The following is a 22,480-nucleotide window of genomic DNA, read 5'->3' as shown; positions in this document are numbered from 1 at the left end:
GGCGGCTGCTCCTGGAGGCGGGGCGCTGCGTGCTGGCGACGGTTGGGCCCCCTGCGGCGGGCGCAGAGCACTCTGGGTAGCGCGGGAACCTGAGCGTCCGTTTGAGTCGCCGTTTGAGGCGCCAGTTGGGTCTTCGTGCTCGGGGCCTACAGACACCCGGAACCTCCAGGCGGCCTGCCTCCCTATCTGCCCGCTGACTCGCCGGTCGGGTGAGGGTTCCTGCGCGCCCAAAGGTCCTGGGAAGCCGTGCTAGGGAGTCTGGGTGCCCTCGGACCCTTGTCTGTGGCTCCCGGCTTTGAGAAGGGGTACGGCCGCGGTGTTCTCCGGTGGCTGCTCTCCCGGGAAGAATATGCGTCCTTCCCACCCCAACCGTCATGCTAGATGCGCTTAGGGAGGTCCGGAAGGCAGTAGGCATGGGCCGAGTAGCCCGGGGTGCCCACCTCTACCTGGTGCCGCGCACCGCCGGAGCCGGCCCGGGGCGGGGTAAGGGGGCGGGGACCTGGGCGCACGGATATTTTCGAGGCAGGGGCCAGTGGCGGCGTAACCGCCCCCACACCAGCTGAGAGGCCCACAGTAGCCGTTGACTTAACGGCCGCTCCCGACACTTCGCACCCGGATTAAGGCAAAGGCACGCTTCGAGGAATCGGGGCTCTCCAGGTGGTGCTACAGCTTCGAAAGCGCCCCTGCCTTTTCCTGTGGTTCAGGGGCCTCTTCTCAGCGGACAGACTGAAATATATATAAGGGGGGGGCGGATAAATGGGAGCGGGGAAGAAGTATAAAGTTGAAGCGTGAAGTAATGGTTATGTCCTGTGACCACTGACTGTGATGCCCGTGCCTACCATTATGGTGATACTCAAGATGCAATTAAGTTCAGCTACAGTTCATGCTCCGGGTCGGGGCCTCAGACGGCCATAGCTGAGTCCAAGCATCCCCCTCAAAAGTAAAAATACCAAATGTATGACACCACAGTTTGAGCATGGGCTGATTAGTCACTAGTCCATCGAGATGTCTTATTTAAGGGGAAAGAATGGGCGCTTTTAGATGAGATGGCCCTGAAGAAAGAACCAGATGTCTGATAAAGTTCATTAAATAGTTACTGCCACAAGTTATGGGCCCGGAGCGAGAAGAGGGATCCGTGCCGAGAGGGTTGTTGGTTTCACGCGGCATGGTGATTAAGCTCGTGATCTAGGAGACGGGATATGCGTATTGACAAAGACGGATTTGACTGAATGTACGATCAATGACTATATGTACTGTGTACTATTAATAATAGCATGTACATGCTTATAAGCATGGGGCATATAGTATAATGTATAGTATAATGTACTGTTATACATAGATATGTCCTAATACATTAATTTTATGTACTATACGCGCATGAAGTAGCTTATGCTACTTCATGTATATGTATATTGCTATGCATAAAGGGTGTAATTAATGATGTGTTGAGTATAGCATGGCTGTTCAGTGCAAAACTGTTGAATTATTAAAGGTTTTAGAAAATTTAATACTGATAAGGTTCTTGATTTTTGTGGAGCTATATTAATAATGTTTCAGGGAATAGTTTAAATAGAACTTCAGCTTTGGGCGTTGATAGTGGGGCTATGGCTTCTTCCTTGAGTCTTAGGGAGGTTAGTTCTTTTCTGGTTTACAAGACTAGTGTCTTAAGTATACTGCGAAGACTTGTCTTCATTTCAGGAGATTATTTTCGATTATGCTAGTAACTGGTATGAGTACTAGAATAATGAGGAAATATAAGATAGATACTAGTTGTCCAATGATGATGAAGGGGTGTTCGACTGGTTGTCCTCCGATTCATGTGTTAGTAGGTCTGCTACTAAAATTTAGAACAGGCATTGATTGAATGGTCGGAATATCATGCTTCATTGTTTAGATGTATGGAGTAGGGGTATAAGAATTAGAACTAAGATAGAGAAGATTAGGGCTAGGACTCCTAATTTATTGGGAATTGATTGTAGAATTGCATATGCAAATAGGAAGTACCATTTAGGCTTAATATGAGGGGGTGTATTGAGTGGGTTTGCTGGAGTGTAGTTATCTGGGTCTCCGAGCAAGTCTGGTGTGAACTAATACTAATAGTATTAGGAAAAGAACTAGAAATAGGACACCTAGAATATCTTTGATGGTATAGTAAGGGTGGAATGGGATTTTGTCTGCATCTGATGGGATTCCTGTTGGATTATTGGATCCTGTCTCATGGAGGAAGAGTAAATGGACTGTGGCAAGTGCTGCGATGATAAATGGGAGAATAAAGTGAAAGGCAAAGAATCGAGTTAGGGTTGCTTTATCTACTGAAAAGCCCCCTCAGATTCATTCGACCAGGTTTGTGCCGATGTATGGAATTGCTGAGAGGAGGTTGGTGATGACTGTTGCTCCTCAGAATGATATTTGTCCTCATGGTAGGATGTATCCTACAAATGCTGTGGCTATCACTGTGAATAGAAGAATTACTCCGATGTTTCATGTTTCTAGGAAGGTGTATGACCCATAGTATAGGCCTCGCCCTACATGTATAAATAGACAGATGAAGAATATTGACCTCCGTTTGCATGTATGTATCGGATAATTCAGCCATAATTGACGTCTTGGTAAATATGAGTGAGGGAGGAGAATGCTGTTATTGTGTTGGATGTATAGTATATTGCTAGGAATAGGCCTGTTAGGATTTGTAGAATTAAGCAGATTCCTAGCAGGGAACCGAAGTTTCATCATGATGAGATGTTTGATGGGACTGGGAGGTCAATGAATGCGTTGTTTACCATTTTTATTAGTCAGTGAGATTTTCGAATATTGGTCATTAGTGTTCTTGTAGTTGAATGACAACGATGGTTTTTCATATCATTAGTCATGGTTAGAGTCCATGCGGGAATAATGATAGCATACATTGTATTTATTTTAAGTATCATTTTTGTGCTTGGTTTTGTAGGATTTTCTTCAAAACCTTCACCTGTTTATGGGGGATTGGATTTAATTATGAGTGGTGGGGTTGGTTGTGGTATTGTATTAAATTTTGGTGGGTCTTTCTTGGGTTTAATAGTATTTTTGATTTATTTAGGGGGAATAATAGTAGTTTTTGGTTATAAAACGGCCATGGCTACAGAGCAGTATCCTGAGATTTGGGTCTCTAATAAGACTGTTTTAAGGGTGTTCATTACTGGTATATTAATGGAGTTTTTGATAGTTTATTATGTGTTGAAAGATGAGGAAGTGGAGATTGTGTTTAAATTTAATGGTTTAGGGGATTGAGTTATTTATGATACAGGGGATTCTGGGTTTTTTAGTGAGGAGGCTATGGGAATTGCGGCTTTGTATAGTTACGGTACTTGATTAGTTATTGTGACTGGTTGATCTTTGTTAATTGGTGTAGTAGTTATTATGGAGATTACTCGTGGAAATTAAATAGAACTGTACTGATGATAATTGTGACTAGGTAAGAGGAAATATAGTTTGATCAAGCCTTTTTGGCTTGTGACTGGTTGATATTTTTATTTGGATAAGTGACGTTGTTTTTGGTAAAATATTTTCTAGTCAGATTAAGTCTAGGAAAGAGGATGCTGATTTTTGGCTTATTATTAAATTTAGGGAGTCAGGCGATGTATGATCGTAGGAAAATATCCTAGTATATTGGGGAATTTGAAGGCATTTGATGGAGAATTAAATTTTAGGTTTGGGATTATGTTACTAATTTCTAGTGCTAGAATAAAACCTAGGATCATTACTGCTAAGGGTATTAATTTTTAGATAGTAGGGTATTGTTATTTTGGGATAGTTGTTGGAGGAATATTGTTGGAAATAATGAATCCTGCAAAAAGTCTTCCGATTATTAGGCGTTTGATGGAGTTTATTAGAAAGGGATTACTTTCATTGATAATTACTAAGGTTGGAAATCGAGGTTGTCCCAGGAGTGCAAAGAAGATAATGCAAGTGCTGTAGATGGCTGTGAAAGAGGTGGCAATTAATGTTATTAAGAGGGCTCAGGCGTTGGTGTATGATGTGTTAGCGGCTTCAATAATCAGGTCTTTAGAGTAGAATCCAGTGAGGAAAGGCATTCCTGTTAGTGCGAGGCTACCAATGATTAGGGCTGTTGTGGTAAATGGCATGACTTTAAATACGCCTCCTATTTTTTGGATATCTTGTTCGTCATTTAGGCTGTGGATAATAGAGCCGGAGAACATGAATAGTATAGCTTTGAAGAAAGCATGGGTGCAAATGTGAAGAAATGCTAGGTAGGGTTGATTAATGCCAATTGTTACTATTATAAGGCCTAGTTGACTGGATGTAGAAAAAGCAACAATGTTTTTGATATCATTTTGGGTGAGGGCACATATTGCTGTAAATAGAGTGGTAATAGCTCGTAGGCATAATAGGACGGACTGTGCAAATTTGTTGTTCTCTGTTAGTGGGTGAAAGCGGATTAATAGGAAGATGCCTGCTGCTACTATTGTGCTTGAGTGGAGTAGTGCTGAGACGGGGGTAGGGCCTTCTATTGCAGAAGGTAGTCATGGATGTAAACCAAATTGGGCAGATTTTCCGGTTACAGCTAGTGCGAGGCCTATTAGGGGTATGTTGGAGTCACTTGGATTTAATATAAAGATTTATTGAAAGTCTCAGGCGTTAAGATGAATGAGAAACCATGCTATTGCTAGAATGGAAGCGATGTCACCGGTGCGGTTATATAGAATTGCTTGCAGGGCCGCTGTGTTTGCATCTGCTCATTCATATCAGCATCCAATTAGTAGGAATGATATAATTCCAACGCCTTCTCAGCCAATAAATAATTGAAATAGATTATTTGCGGTGACGAGAATGAGTATGGTAATGAGAAATAAGAGAAGGTATTTAAAAAATTGGTTGATATTAGCGTCTGAGTGTATATATGATACTGAAAATTCTGTAGTGGATCATGTGACAAACAATGCTACTGGGACAAATATTATCGAGAAATAGTCTATTTTAAAGCTAAGTGATAGTTTGACAGTTTGAATTGTAAGTCAGTGTCAGTTTGAGATAATTATTTCTTGGCCTGTGTGAATGAATATTATTGTGGGAATTATACTAGTGATGAAGGCACATGAGATGGTTGTTTTTACGTAAAGTGGGTAGTTAGAGGTCTTGTAATTGTCAGAGCTTGTCATTATGATGGGGATAGTTAGTAAAAATAGGGTAACTAGTGTAAAGGAAGAGAATAGGTTTATTACTTTTATTTGGAGTTGCACCAGTTTTTTGGTTCCTAAGATCAACGGATTACTACCATCCTCTAAAAGTTCGAAAAAGCCATGTTGTTATACATGGGAGCATAGAATTAGCAGTTCTTGCATACTTTTTCGGTAAATAAGAAGGTAATAAACTTCTATTATTAGATTCACAATCTAATTTTTTTTTAAACTACATTTACAGTATAAGGACCCTAAAATAATTTTTGGGTTCAGTGATAATAATAATAGGGGTAAAATGTGTAATGATATGAGGGCGTTCTCTCGTGTAAAGGAGGGTGAAATGTTATTGATATGGTGAGTATATTTACCTCGTTGTGTTGTGATTATTATATATAGGGAATATAAGGCGGTAATTACTATATTTAGCTCTATTAGAATAATTGTAATATTGGATCGTGAAAAAGTGGATATTCCTACGAATAGCTCTCCGATTAGGTTAATTGTTGGGGGGAGAGCTAGGTTAGTTAAGCTTGCCAAGAGTCATCAGGTGGCTATTAGTGGAAGGAATGTTTGCAGGCCTCGGGCTAGAAGTATTGTTCGACTGTGAATTCGTTCGTAGTTAGAGTTTGCTAGGCAGAAAAGTATAGATGAGATGAGGCCGTGAGCAATTATTAGGGCTGTGGCTCCTATATGGCTTCAAGGTGTGTGGATGAGGATGGCTACGATGACAAGTGCTATGTGACTGACAGAGGAGTATGCAATTAGTGATTTAAGATCTGTTTGGCGAAGACAGATTGAGCTGGTCATAATTATGCCCCATAGGGATAATATAATAAAGGGATATGCTATGAATTCGGTAAATGGATCTAGGAGTATTGTGATTCATAGTATACCATATCCTCCTAGTTTTAGTAGGACTGCTGCAAGGACTATGGAGCCTGCAATGGGGGCTTCTACATGGGCTTTGGGTAGTCAAAGGTGGAGGCCGTACAGTGGTATTTTTACTATAAAGGCCATTCTACATGCTAGTCATATGAAAACATTTGATCAGGAGTTGGATAAAGGTTGTACTCAGTATTGAAGCATTAGGAAGTTTAGGGATCCGATTGTACTTTGGAGGTAGACTAATGTGACTAGTAGTGGAAGAGAGCCTGCTAGTGTGTAAAATAGGAAGTAGAGGCCAGCGTTTAAGCGTTCTGTTTGATTCCCCCATCGGGTAGTAATAATGAGCGTTGGGACCAGTGTTGCTTCAAATAAAATATAGAAGAGGACTAGCTCTATGGCGGTGAAGGTCATAATTAGAAATAGTTGTAATAGAATTAGTATGGTAATATGTAGTTTTTTTCGGGTTAGACTTTCTTTTGATAAGTGGTGTTGACTAGTTATTAATATTAAAGGAAGAAGCCATATGGTTAGAATTAATAGTGGTGTTGACAGGGAGTCAGAGAAAAATAATAATGAGAAGTTGAGGCTGTTATCGCTAAACTGATTTATAAGGAGAAGGCTTGTGAGGCTAATTAATAGGCTATGAGCTGTAGAATTAATTCAGATTATGCTGCCTTTTGATAATCAGGTCAGGGGTGTAAGTATTACTGTGGGAACAATATATTTTAGCATTGAAATAGGTTAAGATTTTGTACGTAATCAGTACCATGTGTATTTGATACTATTACTAGTAATGATAATCCTAGTGCTGCTTTGCAGGCTGCAAAGACTAGTAAAATAATAGGTATCATGCTCGCTAGGGTGAAATGTGAATTTAAGATTATTAGGGTGGCTATTACGAAAAGGGATTGTATCATCCCTTCTAGGCATAGGAGTGATGATATGAGGTGGGATTGGTATATTAACAGTCCTGCAAGGGATACTATAAATGGTATTATTTATATATACTAAAGACATTTGGTAGTTATGAATTTAATCATAATCTAATGAGTCGAAATCATTTATTTTACTTTAAACTAAATACCATACTCAGTTCATTCTAATCCCTTTGGGTTCACTCATAAGCTGGGCTTGCGGCTAGTAGTAAAATTAAGAAGAGGGCTATAGTGAGTATTGTGCCTAGGTTATTTGTTTGTGAGGCTCATGGTAGTGGTAGGAGTGCAATTTCTAGGTCAAAAAGAAGGAATGTGATAGCCACTAGAAAAAATTTTATGGAGAAAGGTAGGCGGGCTGATCCTGTGGGGTCAAACCCATATTCATATGGGCTTGTTTTTTCTGAGTAAAATTTAATTTCCCCATTTAATTGGGGAAGTCAGAATGCAATGATAACAAGTAGTGAGGCTAGTGTGAAGTTGGTCAGGAGGGCCAGTATAAAGTTTATTATTCTTTTTCAGGCTGTACCGAACCTAACTGATTGGAAGTCAGGTATACTAGTTAATACTAAAAGAATATGAGCCTCATCAATAGATAGATACGTAGAGGAAGAATCATCCTATGTCTGCGAAATGTCAATATCAGGCAGCAGCTTCGAAGCCGAAAAAAAAAAATGGTGGTTGGAAGTAAAGTGAAATTTTAGTTGGTGGAAAAAGCAGACAATTAAGAAAGTAGACCCAATAATAACATATAGGCCATGGAAGCCTGTGGCTACGAAGAAGGTTGAGCCGTCAACTCCATCTGAAATGGTAAAAGGTGCTTCATAGTATTCTGAGGCTTGTAGTAGTGTGAAGTAGACGCCTAGTGCAATAGTAATGAATAGAGCTTGTAGTATATGGTTACGGTTTCCCTTTCTAAGGCTGTGATGGGCTCAGGTAATGGAAACTCCTGAGGCTAGTAAGACGGAGGTATTAAGTAGTGGGACTTCTGAAGGGTTAAGTGGGCGAATGCCTGTTGGGGGTCAGCAACCGCCTAATTCGGGTGTTGGGGCGAGACTTGAGTGATAGAATGCTCAGAAAAACCCGGTGAAGAATAAGACCTCGGAAATAATGAAGAGGATTATTCCATAACGGAGACCTTTTTGGACAGTTGGGGTGTGGTGTCCTTGGAAAGTACTTTCTCAGATAATATCTTGCCATCATTGATATATTGTAAGTATATTTGTTGTTAGGCCAAGTGTTAATAAGATTGTTGAGTTGAAGTGGAATCATATAATTAAACCAGATGTTATTAGGAGGGCTGATAGGGCTCCTGTGAGAGGTCAGGGACTCGGGTTTACTATGTGGTAGGCATGGGTTTGGCGTGTCATTATGTGTTGTCATGCAGGTATAGGCTGACTAGGAGGGTAAATATGTAGGCTTGAATTATAGCTACTGCAAACTCAAGAATTGTAAGTAGGACTAGAATAATAAATGTGATGAGGGCTGTTGTGGGCTGATGTTCATTAGTGCAAGTGTGGCCCCTCCAATCAGGTGAATTAGTAAATGTCCTGCAGTAATATTGGCTGTTAGTCGCACGGCTAGGGCAATTGGTTGAATAAAAAGACTGATAGTCTCAATAATGACCAGTATTGGAGTCAATGGGGTTGGTGTTCCTTGTGGAAGAAAGTGGGCAAGTGATGCTTCAGTTTTGTTGTGGAAGCCTGTGACTACAGCTCCTGCTCACAAGGGAATGGCCATGCTCAGGTTCACTGATAATTGTGTGGTTGGTGTAAATGAGTGGGGTAATAGACCTAAAAGATTTGTTGATTCAATAAATAAAATTAAAGACATAAGTATTAATGTTCATGTTTGTCCTTTGGCATTGTGAATTCCTGTTATTTGTTTTGATATAAGTTGAAGTACTCATTGTTGGAGGGAAATAAGATGGTTATTCCCCAGTCGATTTGATGTTGGAAATAGTAGGCTAGGGAACATAACGATAAGGGTAGCGAGTGGGAGGCCTAGAATTATTGGGGTAGTGAAAGAGGCAAATAGATTTTCGTTCATTTTGTTTCTCAAGGGGTGTTTTGTTTTTGTGTTTTAGTTAACGTGGGTTCTGGATTAAGATAGAAACTGTGTTTTGATATTTTTAATTGGAAAATAATAAAGAGACCCAGAAATATTGATATAATTATTGTAAATCATGTTGATGTATCTAGTTGTGGCATGTCGTTAAGGAGAGTATTATGCCCTCAGTCTCTAGCTTAAAAGACTAGTGCTAATTTAGCTTCTTAACGATTTTATAGTATTGATGCAGATCATTTTTCAAAATATTTTAGTGGTACTAGTTCAAGAACAGTGGGCATAAAGCTGTGATTTGATCCACAGATTTCGGAGCATTGTCCGTAATACAGGCCTGGTCAAGTTGACATAAGAGTTGCTTGGTTCAGGCGGCCTGGGATTGCGTCTGTTTTTAGTCCTAAGGAGGGTACGGCTCAGGAGTGTAGTCCATCTTCAGAAGAAACTAATATATGAATTGTTATATCTGTTGGTAATACAACTCGGTTGTCTACTTCTAATAGTCAGTTCTCCTGGTTTTAATTCTGATGTTGGAATTATATAGGAATGGAAGCTTAAGTCTTCATAATCTGTGTATTCATAGCTTCAATATCACTGATGTTTCATAGTTTTTACTGTAAGGGATGGGTTGTTGATTTTGTCTGTTATATATAAAATTCGTAAAGATGGGAGGGCAATTAGGATTAGGATAATGGCTGGTAAAATAGTTCAGACTGTCTCTACCTCCTGGGAGTCTATTGTACTGGTGTGAGTTAGTTTTGTTGTTAACATTAATGAGATGATGTAGAGTACTAGCGAGCTAATTAGAAAGACAATTATTAGTGTGTGATTATGAAAGTGTAGTAATTCTTCTATGGTAGGTGATGTTGCATCTTGGAAACCTAGTTGTATGGGGTAGGCCATATGAGGTATATGGGGTTTTCACCTGTCACTTGACAAAGTTATATAATGTTTTACTAACCCCTCTCAATTGAGAAAGATATAGTGGCTATGATGTTGGCTTGAAACCAGGTATAGAGGGTTCGATTCCTTCCTTTCTTACTTTAAGTTGACGTATGTAGGTCCTTCAAATGTATGATATGGTGGAGGGCACCCATTTAGTCACTCTAAGTTTGTTGTTGTCAGGTCTACAGTCAGGACTTAGATGCGAATGCTTCTCAGATAATAAAGATTATTAGTATAACTGCTGCTAAAGAGATAAATGAGCTTACAGATGAAATGGTATTTCACATTGTATGTGCATCTGGGTAATCAGAATAGCGTCGTGATATACCGGACAACTGTAGCAAGTGTTGTGGGAAGAAGGTTATGTTTACACCTACAAATATAATTACGAAATGGATTTTGGCTCATGTTGTGTTGAGGGTATATCCTGAGAATAGTGGAAATCAGTGAATAAATCCCCCTATAATAGCAAATACAGCCCCCATTGATAAAACATAGTGGAAATGTGCAACTACATAGTATGTGTCGTGGAGAACAATATCAAGAGAAGAGTTGGCTAGAACAATTCCAGTTAAACCTCCAACTGTAAAAAGGAAAATGAAGCCTAGATCTCATAGTATAGCAGGTGATCATTTAATGTTACCCCCGTGAAGTATTGCTAATCAACTAAAGACTTTTACTCCAGTTGGGATGGCAATAATTATAGTGGCTGATGTAAAGTAGGCTCGTGTGTCAGCGTCTATTCCGACTGTAAATATGTGGTGAGCTCATACGATAAATCCTAGGAATCCAATTGATATTATAGCTCAGACCATTCCCACATATCCAAATGGCTCTTTTTTTCCTGAATAGTAGGTTACGATGTGAGAGATTATACCAAACCCAGGTAGAATAAGAATATATATTTCAGGGTATCCGAAGAATCAGAATAAGTGTTGATATAGAATAGGGTCCCCGCCTCCTGCTGGGTCAAAGAAAGTCGTATATAAATTTTGGTCTGTTAATAGTATTGTAATCCGGGTGCTAGGACAGGGAGTGAGAGAAGTAGCCGTACGGCAGTGATTAGTACAGATCACATGAACAGAGGGGTTTGGTATTGTGACATTGCAGTGAGTTCTATATTAATAATTGTTGTAATGAAACTAATGGCCCCTGGAATTGAGGAGACACCTGCCAGGTTTAGGGAAAAAATAGGTCCACTGAAGCTCCTGTGTGGGCTAGATTGCCAGCTAGAGGGGGATACACGGTTCAGCCTGTTTCTGCTCCAGCTTCAACAATAGATGATGCTAGAAGTAATAAAAAGAAGGAGGGAGCATTCAGAAACTTATATTATTTATTTGAGGGAATGCTATATCAGGGGCACCAATTATCAGGGGAACTAGTCAATTGCCAAATCCTCCAATTATAATTGGCATTACTATGAAGAAAATTATTACAAACACATGTGCAGTTACAAGTATGTAAAATTTGATTATCTCCGAGCAGGGTCCCAGGTTGACCCAGTTCAGCACAAATCAGTTGTCTTAGGGCTGTTCCTACTATGGCTGCTCAGGCACCAAATACTAAATACACGGTATCAATGTCTTTGAGATTAGTTGAAAATAATCAGCGGTTGATGAACATAGGTAAAATGGCTGAGTGAAGCATTAGACTGTAAATCTAAAGACAGAGGTTTAATTCCTCTTTTTACCAAGTCCTGTGGTGAAATTACATGTTGAATTGCAAATTCAAAGAAGCAGCTTCAGTTATTTGATTTACCCCCTGACCTTGGCAATCTGACCCCTCGAGGGGAGAAAAGGTAGAGAGGAAAGCAAGCCAACCTCCCAAGTCTCAGTTTTATACCCCCTGCATTTCAACAGCCACCCCTGAAATGAGCCGGGGGATATTTGAGGACCCCATCAGCTCATGTATGTGAAATTGCTTGGCTAAGTCATCAATTCCCACCCAAACATGGCAGCTCTAGGACCTGGGTTCAGCTCAGAGCAGATTTCCTGGGAACCCATGTCAAGTTCACAAACAGGCTGTGAGCAGTGTGCCTCAGACTGAGGCTCCAGTTCAGGGCATGGCACACCCTCCTGGAAGCGCAGCCGATTGCAAAGGTTCTGCTGTCGGGTTCTGGGCAGAAAGAGGGTGGGCTCCTCCAAAGCCGGCCCTGACCCAGCCCTCTCCCTGCCCACCAGGAGCCTTCCTGATCCCCTACTTCATCATGCTAATCTTCTGCGGGATCCCCCTCTTCTTGGTGGAACTCTCCTTTGGCCAGTTTGCAAGTCAGAGCTGCCTGGGGGTCTGGAGGATCAGCCCCATGTTCAAAGGTGAGGCCCGGATGGGGTACACACACACACACACACACGGGCCTCTGGGGGCCGTGCTGACTCCCCCATCTGTATAAAGACTGCCAACCCCTATGGAACCCGGGTGTTGACCCCAGGTCCACATCAATGGCCAAGGCCAGGGACACATGCTGGGATCCATTGTTTACTTGGCCTCCACCCTCTTCTCTGACCACGTGCATACACAAAAGCCCTTCGCCCGCTTTCCCACTCAGCCCCTAGCTCGCTTCTGCCAAGACTTTTGACCTGCCCCTTCTGTGGCCCTCAACGAAAGCCTGCCCCTTAGACCCTTCAGAATGAGCTTCGCCTCCTTCAGCTAGGTGAGTGAGGCTGCTCCTACCCCTCCTCTCCCCCAGGTGTGCGCTACGGCAGGATGGTGGTGTCCACATACATGGGAATGTACTACAGCGTGTTCGTCTGCATCACCTCCTACTGCAATAGCGGTTGGAACCCCTCCGACCGCGTGAGCATGCTGGATGACTCCACCTCAAGAGTCTGCAGCCCCCTGTCCAGCTCGGTCGTGTCTCTCAGGCACTCAGCCTGAGCCTCCAGAGGGCAAGCCCCAGCGAGGAGCACTGGAGGTGAGGCCCCCATGGGACCTGGGTTTCTGGGGGTTACCCTGGGAGCCTGTCTTCAGCCCTCCTTCTTCGCCGAAGGGCAGTGGTCTGCAGTCTAGGGAGGGCGCCAGGAGTGGAGCAAGGCAGGGGTGTGGGAAGAAATGTAAGGAGCTCGCAGCCCACTTCGGGAGAGGCTGTCACACAGGCTCTGTGAGTTTGTGTTCATCCTTACACAGCAGCATTGAGGCTCCAGCAGTCAGGCAGGTCAGATGAGGAGGGTCGGGGCAAAGAGGGGTGACTTTCTGGGTCCACAGTCTCCAGCGACCCTTTGGAAAGCTGCACAATCTCATTTGAGCCCCACAGCAACCCTATTAGATAGTGTGTGCCGGTTTTATAAAATGTTCCCATTGTACAAGTGAACAAAGCAAATCAAGAGAAAGATTGACTCCTCTAAAGGGAGAAGAGTTGCCAGGGCAGATTTCTGAGCCCACGTCTGCCTTTTGCCCACCCTTGGTCTCCAGCCTTCCCTGCCCTCACCACGTGTTTACAGCATGACTTAGAGTCCTCTGAGAGCTGATCTGATGCCTGCCAGGCAGGCCCAAAGCTCAGGACCAGCCCTCATCTCCCCAGCAGACACCTGACGCCCGATGGGACTTGGATCCCAGCACCCCACTCTCAGTGTCTTCGTGCCAGCTCTAGAGCCACACAGACCTCACTCAGATCCTGGCTGTGCTGCATAGCAGCTTGGCCTTGTGAGGTCACCAAACCTCTTTACGCCTCAACTGTGCATCCATTAAGTGGGAGTGGTTACAACATCATTCTTGTTATGGTAAAGATGTAGCAGAAATCTCTAAGAACAGGGACGGGTACTCAGTAAGCACAGTGATAGCCACTGCTGGAGATGCAGTGCAATAGATGAGAGTTTCCTGTTCTCAAGGCGTTTACCATCTGGTTGGGGACATTAAAAAATAATGCAAAATAAGTCCAGAGATGTTATGTGAAAGCCAACTTGTAAATATGTGTGGTTCTGAGAGTTTTTCAGTTAGTTGTTTGCTCTCAAAAGCACATGGACCAAAACCAAAACCAAACACTAAATATGGTGCCATAAAAAGAAAGTTAGAGTTCAGAAGATTAGCCTTCCAAACTCTCTAAACCCTTGTATTGTATGCTGAGCTCTTGCAATAAGAAAATAATACAAAGCACTACCAGTTTAACATATGTAACTAGACAAAGGTTTGAGAGAGTCTTTTGAGCAAGGAATGGGTTCTTTCCTTTGAATGCTGGTGCTTAAAGTAAATCACCTCTCTCACCTCTTAGGAGTAAGACCCGGTGGCTATTCTGGAAGGCAGAGCCTCCCAACACAACTTGAAACTGGGCATCATAACTTCATAACTTTACGATGTGCCCTACCTAAGTAGTGTACCAGTACGATTGGGCTTGGGCAGCCCAGAATCTCCAGCCCTGCTGCCTTCAGCTTTGAGTGACCTTGTCTATTTGCCCCATGGGCCCAAACTATTTTCTTCTGCATGTCCCAGAGGGAAAAAGATTGGAAAGCACAGCTGCAAGGGTCCAGGAGCCACTCCTGGGAGGAGGGCGTGGATCTTATTCATCCCTTTATGTTTGGTTCCCACATGGACTGAGAGCCTGAAGAGTTTCTCACCCTGATGATGCCTGTTGAGCAAACCAACCCAGAGGCAGGAGTTTGGCAGAAGAGGGATGTGTTGGTCGGCGCCTTCTGCAGGTCACAATGTGAAGGGCAGCCTAGGGGAAGATTTGCGGCAGAAGAGTCCTGCTAAGGTGCTTGGGAGTCTGACAGTGGGGTGAGCTGAACAGACAAACCCGGACCTGGCAACACTGTCCCGTGAGGGAGCAGGCTGACCACCCATCACAAGGTGTAAACATGCTTTCATGAGGTTTGAGAACTGAGTTGGGAAAAAAGTAAAAAGAGCTAAGATTATAGGACAGCCTATGAGCTATACTGAGAAGTCTTCACTGAAAGAGGGGAAAGAAAGGAGCCTGTATTTTTCTAAATTTACCTACAGATCATCATAGGTTGAAATTAGGATGCCCATTTTCAAGATGAGAAGACTGAGGCTCAATCGTTTGTCTCTTGCTCATCAATTCTAGCCTGGACAACTGCAACAGCCATGCCAGTCCCCCTCCAGATACTCCGCTTTATACTTCCCAGTCCATTTTCCATGATGTGAATTCATTCACCCATTCATAAATGCTTATTGGGCATGCCTCTTGTTCAGATGTGTTCAGAATTTCAAGATGGCAATGACAGGACGCTAAACCAAGCACAAGGCCCTTCTAAGCACGGGGCCCTGTGTGCCTGCACAGATCTCACATCCATGTGGACGTGTGGAGGTCTGGGGAAAGAGTACGCCAGACAGGGAAGAGCATGTGTAAAGGCCCTGAGGTGGGAGTGTGCCTGGCACATTTCTGGAATAATAAGGAACCCAACAATAAGGAACCCCATGTGTCTGGTTCAGGCACAAGCAGCGAAGCAGGCATGTGTGACTCTGCCAGGGGTTCCTGCAGCCCCAGGAGCTCAATCCACACACTGGGCAGGCTGGCAGTAGTGGGCCTCCAGGAGCAGCCCTCATCTAGAATGGAGATGCCATTGGGGTGCATGGACACCCCAGCTCTCTTGCCCTTCCATTGGGACCACCCCGAGGCTTGTTGTACATGGTCCCCAGTGGGTGTCGGCTGCAGATGCAGGTGGAGAGACCCACTCATCCCTGTGGCCCGAATGGGACCCCTCCTCTCCTGTCCCACTGCCTGCTTCCCTACATAAAGATGCTTCCCTCCAAATAAATGACTTGACCTCGACTCCTCTGTCAGAGTCAGCTTCTGGGAGGAACAATCTGAGATGGTTGGTTGGCATCTGCCCAGCAAACACCCCTCCCTCCCCACTGCTGGGTGGGGGCAGCCCTGATCTTGTCCTGAGGAGCTGCTCCTTCACATAAGTTACAGCCCTGATTGGACCCACGAGACACCCCACCTTTCTCTCCCTGTGGGTGGGCAAGTGCCCCAAACCAGACCCACTGTTGCAATAGGAGATTCGAGTCCAGCGGAGCCAAGATGAACATGCAGGAGCCACCCTGTGACTGGGGAGTCCTGATGTGGTCCCCACGGTCCCCACTGTGCCTCCCGGCCCCGGGCCTCACTACAGCCTCTGTCCCTTTCCAGGCTGGTTCAGGCTGGCTCTTTAGGCTTCCCTTCAGTTCTGACTGCTACACTGCCTGTTTTGGATATGCAGCTTCCGTGTCTATATGAGTCAGAGTTGGTTTCTGTTCTTGCAACCCCAGAGATCCCCAAGAAAACCTCCAGTGAAGGAAGTTTGATATCAAGGTGGGGATTGATGGAGGTTTCAGTTAGGTGGGATTGCCCCCAGAGCAGACCCTAAACAAGATCTCAGGCGCTGGTGGTTTGTAGAGTGGTGATCCCAGGGACTAGGCATGCCATTAGAAAGCCCAGGCTCTTAGCTCCAAGCCAGCCTGTCTATGCTGCGGTGGGTGCCAGGGCTGTGAAGCTGCAGTCTCGTCCCTGATATGCCATCATCCCCCTGGTGGGGGTGAGGGAAGACAGGAAGAGAGAGACTGTGGTCTTCGTTTGCTACTTCATCCTGGTCGTGGCACTTCCTTCCCTGAGCAACAGCTGAAGCCAGTCCCCAGTCTTTTCAACATCTGCAGAAGCAGCCTCACTACAGTCTCCTCAGAGACCTGGGTCTTCCAGGGCATCCTGCCAGGGGTGCTCACTCTCCACCTCTGGGCAGGGGGGGTGGTGTCCATCCCCCACATCCAGCAAGCCTGCTTGTTCGATGCAGGTGCTTGGTCCATGTGGTGTGTTAGTGGTCTCTTCTGCTTTTCTAATTAAGAAGATAATGCTTCTTTACACTCTGTTTATAGTGCTTTTGGAGAAGGAAAAGTTACCCACTCGAGTATTCTTGCCTGAGAAATCCCATGGACTGAGAAGCCTGGTGGGCTACAGTCCATGGGATCGCAGAGTCAGACATGACTTCACGACTAAACAACAACAAATAGTGCTTTATACTCAGTTCTGTCTGTTAATACCTCCAGTGGCGTTTCAGACTGCACTGACTTTGGGCTATTGCTTTGGGCTCCACTCGCAGGGAAGAGGCCAGGTAGAGCATCTTCAGTCATCCCTGCAGGAGGTGAGGAAGCTGGGGTGTCTGTGGACCAGCTCCCCCTCCTTCTCCAGGTGAGTGTGGCTCTGGGGCACTGACTCCCTGACTTTTCTGCCTGTTGCCCGCGAGGTCCTGTTCACCTCTGCAGCCAGAGGACACGCCCAACAGAGAGAGCATGGTTGGTGTGTATGGTGACCTATGGGGCTGTCCAAGGAGAGAGATACAGGTTAAAGGCTGGAAAACTTTGTTTTCTGCCAGATTATGGACTGTTCAGGCTCTTTTGTATTAATAACTACTCAACTCTGCCATGTTAGTATCAAAACAGCCACAGACAACCCAAAAGCAAAGAGGTGTGATGGCTTCCAATAAAACTGTATTTACAAAACAAGAATATTTACATTTATATACCAGGCAGGGGGCTAGATTGGGTCCTGGGCTGTAGTTTGCTGATCCCTGCCATAGGGCACACGCATGAACAAGGTCTCATACAAAATTCAACTTGCATCAGAAGACACTTCTTACCTGGCTTCACTGCTGGTTTTTCCCCTTTCTTTTTCACGTTGGAAAATTCCATTTAGGTCTCTCCTTGACTTAAAGCTTTATTATAAGAAAGAATCTCCAAGTAACAATTATGATCAAGTTTATTCTAAAGTACTATATCCTGGACTTGTAGTTGAACCATAGTTAGCGAAGTCACCTCAAAACTTGTATGGCACTTGGCACATTGATGATGAAGAGCATCATTTAAGTACCACAGTTATGGCAAATGATTGACTCTGGTCCCTCGTGCTTGGATGAAAGCAAATAAATGCCACATAGAAGCCATGCTGACTTATGTTTTACCCAAAGAAATGGGGTTTTGAGTGGAGATGTATATTCTATCAGGAGAGACATCCTTAGTCAATAACTCACCTTCACCTGCATGCTAGCGTGCTTGTCTGTCAGATAACCTGGCAGTTTATCTGTCACCTGTGGCCAGTTCTAGGACATAGGATCAAAAGAGAAAAAGATAAGTTGCAGCCTCTGTCTTCCATCCAGCTTGGAGTAGCCCATGGCTGTCCTCTTGGGTGAACCAGGACATCCTTTAGGGCACTATGACATGAGACTGCCATGCTGGGATGGTGAAGGTGGGATGTCCTGAAGCGTGGGAACTGGTGACAGTTCTCTTTAGGACTAAGGAATTCCCAGCCTCATTTGGCTGTTTAGGCATCTAAAACCCTGTGGGCTGAGATTTCTAATCACCCTCATCCCATCCCAAACCGCCCAGGACTGAATATTAGAGTCTTCGTCTCCGGGGCCGAGCGTATTTCCTCCATTGTCAGTTTATTCTATCCCCAGATTGACAGTGCATGTCTTCTAAGTTCTAAAAGAAAAATGAAGCTGGCAGGCTGGCTTGGGAAATTTGCCTTAGGTTAGATTTTAATTCTTGGCCCCTTATAAGTTCAAAACCAGATTCAACAGAGAGGTGTTTGAACCCAAGGAAAGGGCCTCTTGGCAATGAAATGCACAAGAAATTAGTGGACCAACTCAAGCAGGAGTTGGTTAATTTGTAAAGCAGAGAGGGAGCCTCTCTCCTAGACATCCAGGTGCTGGTCACCCTCTCTCCTGGTGCCAGGGTCCTTGGGAAGCTGGATAAGGTGTTGGGAGGCTGTGCGTGGGCTTGGACTCACTGTTGGCAGGTGGAGGTGGCAGGCCTGGGGCTGGCCTCCCTGCGCCCGGTCCTCAGCTGACGTCGGCTCTTCAGAGGCTAGACTCCCCCTCTGTACCGGCCTCTGTGTTCCCCTACACTGAGCACTCAGATACTGTCCCCAACTTCCATCATGACTCTGCATTTCCTAAGCTCCCACGTGCTGCATGCCCACCACCCTCCGTCCCCGTCCCCACTCCACTTCCGCAACTCGGCCTTTCTTTGACAGAAGACCACATGGCAGCTACAATCAAATCACCTTTGCTGGCCCAAGACCCATCCTGTGCTCGTGTTTACTGCAAACTCCCAGTGTTTTTCAATCCCCTTGTCCTTTCCTACAGCCAGTGTCTCTAATCTTGGCATTCTGAGTTCTGGAAATTTCTATTAGATTAGACTCTTGGCATCCAAAAACTTACTCTGGCTATGCGTTCACCAATCCTCCTAATGCACATTTCTCTTTAAATAGGAAATGCTTGGCTGCGTTTCCTAAAGGTTTTGTAATGTGTGGTTCTCAGGTGATGCCAACCCATGAAGGCATCGCTCTCATGAAAACTGCTCTTTGTAATTTATAAGTGACGACAACAATGATGCATGGTAGTGAGTCTGTAAGAATTATCAGTTTTTTAAAAAATATTTTTTGATGTGACTATTTTTAAAGTCTTTACTGAATTTGTTACACTATCACTTCTGTTGTATGCTTTGGTTTTTTGACCCTGAGTCTTGTGGGGTCTTAGCTCCCCAACCAGGAGATCGAACCTTCAACCCCTGCACTGGAAGATGAAGTCTTAACCACTGAACCACCAGGGTAGTCCCAAGAATGATCAGTTTTTAAACTTTATCTTTGGGAAACCATTCTTTGGACTTAAGTGTTGAAAAGCAGCATTCAGTCTGTCACAAGATCAGACTGGATCCTATGCCTTTCAGTATGTGTTTTCAGCCACAGGCTTTTTAAAGATTTTACTAGTTGGGTTTTGTAAGTAGTGGATCACAGGACAAAACAAAATTGTTTTTACAACAAATATGATAAATGTAAGATATTTGTATTTTTATGACTACCTCTCCAGATATGCTAGAATAGTGTGTGGTCACATGGGTGAAGCCAGTTTGAGACACTTTTCATGAACAGGTTGCCATGTAAATCAATACGTACAAATATGTTTTCAGGGATTATCAAGTCCGCTCTGTGGTAGAGACCCCAGTGCTCACTGAGGATTCTACTGGATGTCCTGTTGTCTCTCAGTTGCTTCCTGTGTAGCAGCGTCATTGACCAGGACTGGCCAGCGCACAGTATGTCAAATGACTTGGGTGTCTCCTTCGTACTGAACGTAGGAGAGGGTGTGGGTCTTCATGGGTTCTTTCTCTCCCCTACTGACCGTCACAGCTTCGTGCTGTGACGACAAGCCTGAGGGTGAAGGTTGGAGCAGCCTGAATCTCTGAGTCACTGCATGGCAATCTATGGTCTTGGGGAGTTACCCAGATCCTCCATGAAATTGGTGTAAATGATAAACACACCTCTGCTGTGTGAAACCTCTGAGATCTGGGGCTGTTTTACTGCAGTGGAACTGGTCTAGCTTGGCAAATGTATTCTAGAAGAGTGTTCTGAAAGATCTTTGACCATGACTCTAATAAGAAATGTATTACAATACACTCAGACACGTACACACACACATTTTTGAAAAAAAAAATCAGGAAACAATTGTTATCATTAATATGCATGATCTGTTGTTATGCTATCCTATTCTACTCCAAAATGCTGGTTTTAACTTCCTAAATTTATATGACAACTGCCAGTGGGGTATAACCTGAGTCTGAAAAATGCTGCTGTAGATCATAATTTGTGTAGGATTTATTTCCTAATTTTAAATATTTCATGCATATGAAAGCAAGCTTTTTAGCTCTTTCTCTGGCAACTTTTAATTTTCTCTCCCAGAGTGGATGGAAGTGTTTTTATATAATACATATCACATCCCACATAATTTCTGGAAGGTAATGTTTTATTGTTGCATCTCCTAGTTTACATCATGTATTTTTAAATTTACTTATAAAATGTTGTCACAAGGAAAAACAATGTTAATGTGATTATTATTCACTTATTTTCTTTTTTTAAAATAAATGACTATAAATAACTATCTCTTGCATTAGAATCAGGATATCATAAAAACCTCACTAGCTGATCATATTTTAGTGTTCATACTGGTGCAAAAAATGAAATAGAGACCAAATATTTTTAAATAGCACTATATATTTTATGTACTGTATACTCATATCAAAACTTGCCATTTCTATTAAGAAGCTGATAAGTTACTCTAATTTCATAAATTAGACCACAACTGTGAAAATATGGACAACTATTTTGTATCTGTGCTGCTATATAAGATACTTAAAGTTTATACAGAAAGGTGCAAAATTACAGAGGTGAAGTAATGGGAATTCATGAACATTTCACCTGAATTTCCACTGGCCTTTTTCTTAAGCCAGAATCATTTTGATATCCTCTGAATATGCTTTTAGAAATGAATGTGGTATCTGTTTCTTCAGTAAATACACATACACACATTTTAGGTATATGTGTGTATATACAGTTATACAAGTGTATATAAAGATATATACACATATATACACACGTGTATTAGTCTACATATGTATATATATTTCTGTGTGCACTTACACATGCACACTTAATGTCCTTTGGTTTATTTTCAGACTGTTAATGAGAAATGAAATTTTGATGATTTCCATTTATTTTTGCTTTAAGTCTAAACTGGTTTAAAAAGACCTTTGCAGCATGTAATAAATTTCTTTTAAAAATCATAAATATTATTACATCATAAAGCATTCTATAGAGAAGATCATATGGTGTTAGAGAAGGTAGAAATCCATGCCAACACGGGAGAAAAGAGAAAGCAGGTGGGTTTTCCAGGCTTTTCCGCCTTCAAGGAAGGGCCCCCCTGCTCTGTGCTGCCAACTCAGAGGTGAGGAACCCAGGCTGCTCCCAGGGAAGGGAGAAATGTAGCCAGAAGGGTGGGTCAGTTCTTGGGGATCAAACCAAACCAACAGTTTTTGGGGGGCTGGGTGGGCACTGGTGCGCTATTCCTTGGGTAGGAGAACAAAGTGACAGTCTCTCAGAAAGCCTTTCCACTTGGTGATGAGATGCTGTCTCTGGGGGTGACCGGGGGAAGGGGGCATGTCACCTTTGGGGTGCAGGTTAAAGCCCCTCCTGGACTGCTTGGCTGCCACAACTGTAGCTGACGGTAGTGCTTTCCGTGTGAAGGGCTTCTGCCTCCTTTGGGTCTCAAGTTACAGGGAGATGAGTTGGCTTTTCCCCCTTCAGTGGGAAGGGGCTCCATACAAATGGGGGTTCCTGTGAAGTGGTTGCCTAACTCTCCAAACCTGACCCCTCGCCCTCACACACCTCTTCCAGAACAGAGGCCATTTCCCCAACTCATCAACTGCAGAAGCTGTTTTCCTCCAATCGTGTATGGAAAGCTCTCAAAAATGCTCACCTTCTCTCCCCTCCATCAGATTAAGAAGCCCCAGCGCAGGGTCAGAAAGGAACATCCCTGTGCTAAGAACTACTAAGCTACTCTTTCCTAGATATATCTCCATCCTGCCTTCTTTTTCTTTTTTTTTGCATAACTATGGAAGGAGCCCCAGAAAACTGGGGCTGGAGAAAGGCTAGGCACATGGAGAGTGATGGGGGCATCTCCCAGAGTTTACCATAACTCAGAGCAGTGGCTGATGAAAAGGCAGCCA

The 22,480-nt window shown here is 43.7% G+C and overlaps 1 protein-coding gene across 1 annotated transcript; it reads left to right on the top strand.

Annotated features, from left to right (window-relative positions):
- Window positions 1-88: 88 nt before the first annotated feature.
- Window positions 89-20,795, top strand: LOC136157823 (sodium- and chloride-dependent glycine transporter 1-like). Its single transcript, XM_065919587.1, has 4 exons — window positions 89-209; window positions 12,181-12,312; window positions 12,687-12,911; window positions 19,892-20,795. Exons 2-3 carry the CDS (start codon window positions 12,207-12,209, stop codon window positions 12,872-12,874), a joined length of 294 nt encoding a protein of 97 aa, XP_065775659.1. The 5' UTR covers window positions 89-209; window positions 12,181-12,206; the 3' UTR covers window positions 12,875-12,911; window positions 19,892-20,795.
- The last annotated feature ends 1,685 nt before the right edge of the window (window positions 20,796-22,480 follow it).

This window comes from Muntiacus reevesi, chromosome 2, assembly GCF_963930625.1.
Source record: "Muntiacus reevesi chromosome 2, mMunRee1.1, whole genome shotgun sequence".
NCBI classification, from domain to species: domain Eukaryota; kingdom Metazoa; phylum Chordata; class Mammalia; order Artiodactyla; family Cervidae; genus Muntiacus; species Muntiacus reevesi.
This window is presented reverse-complemented; position numbering and strand designations above follow the sequence as displayed.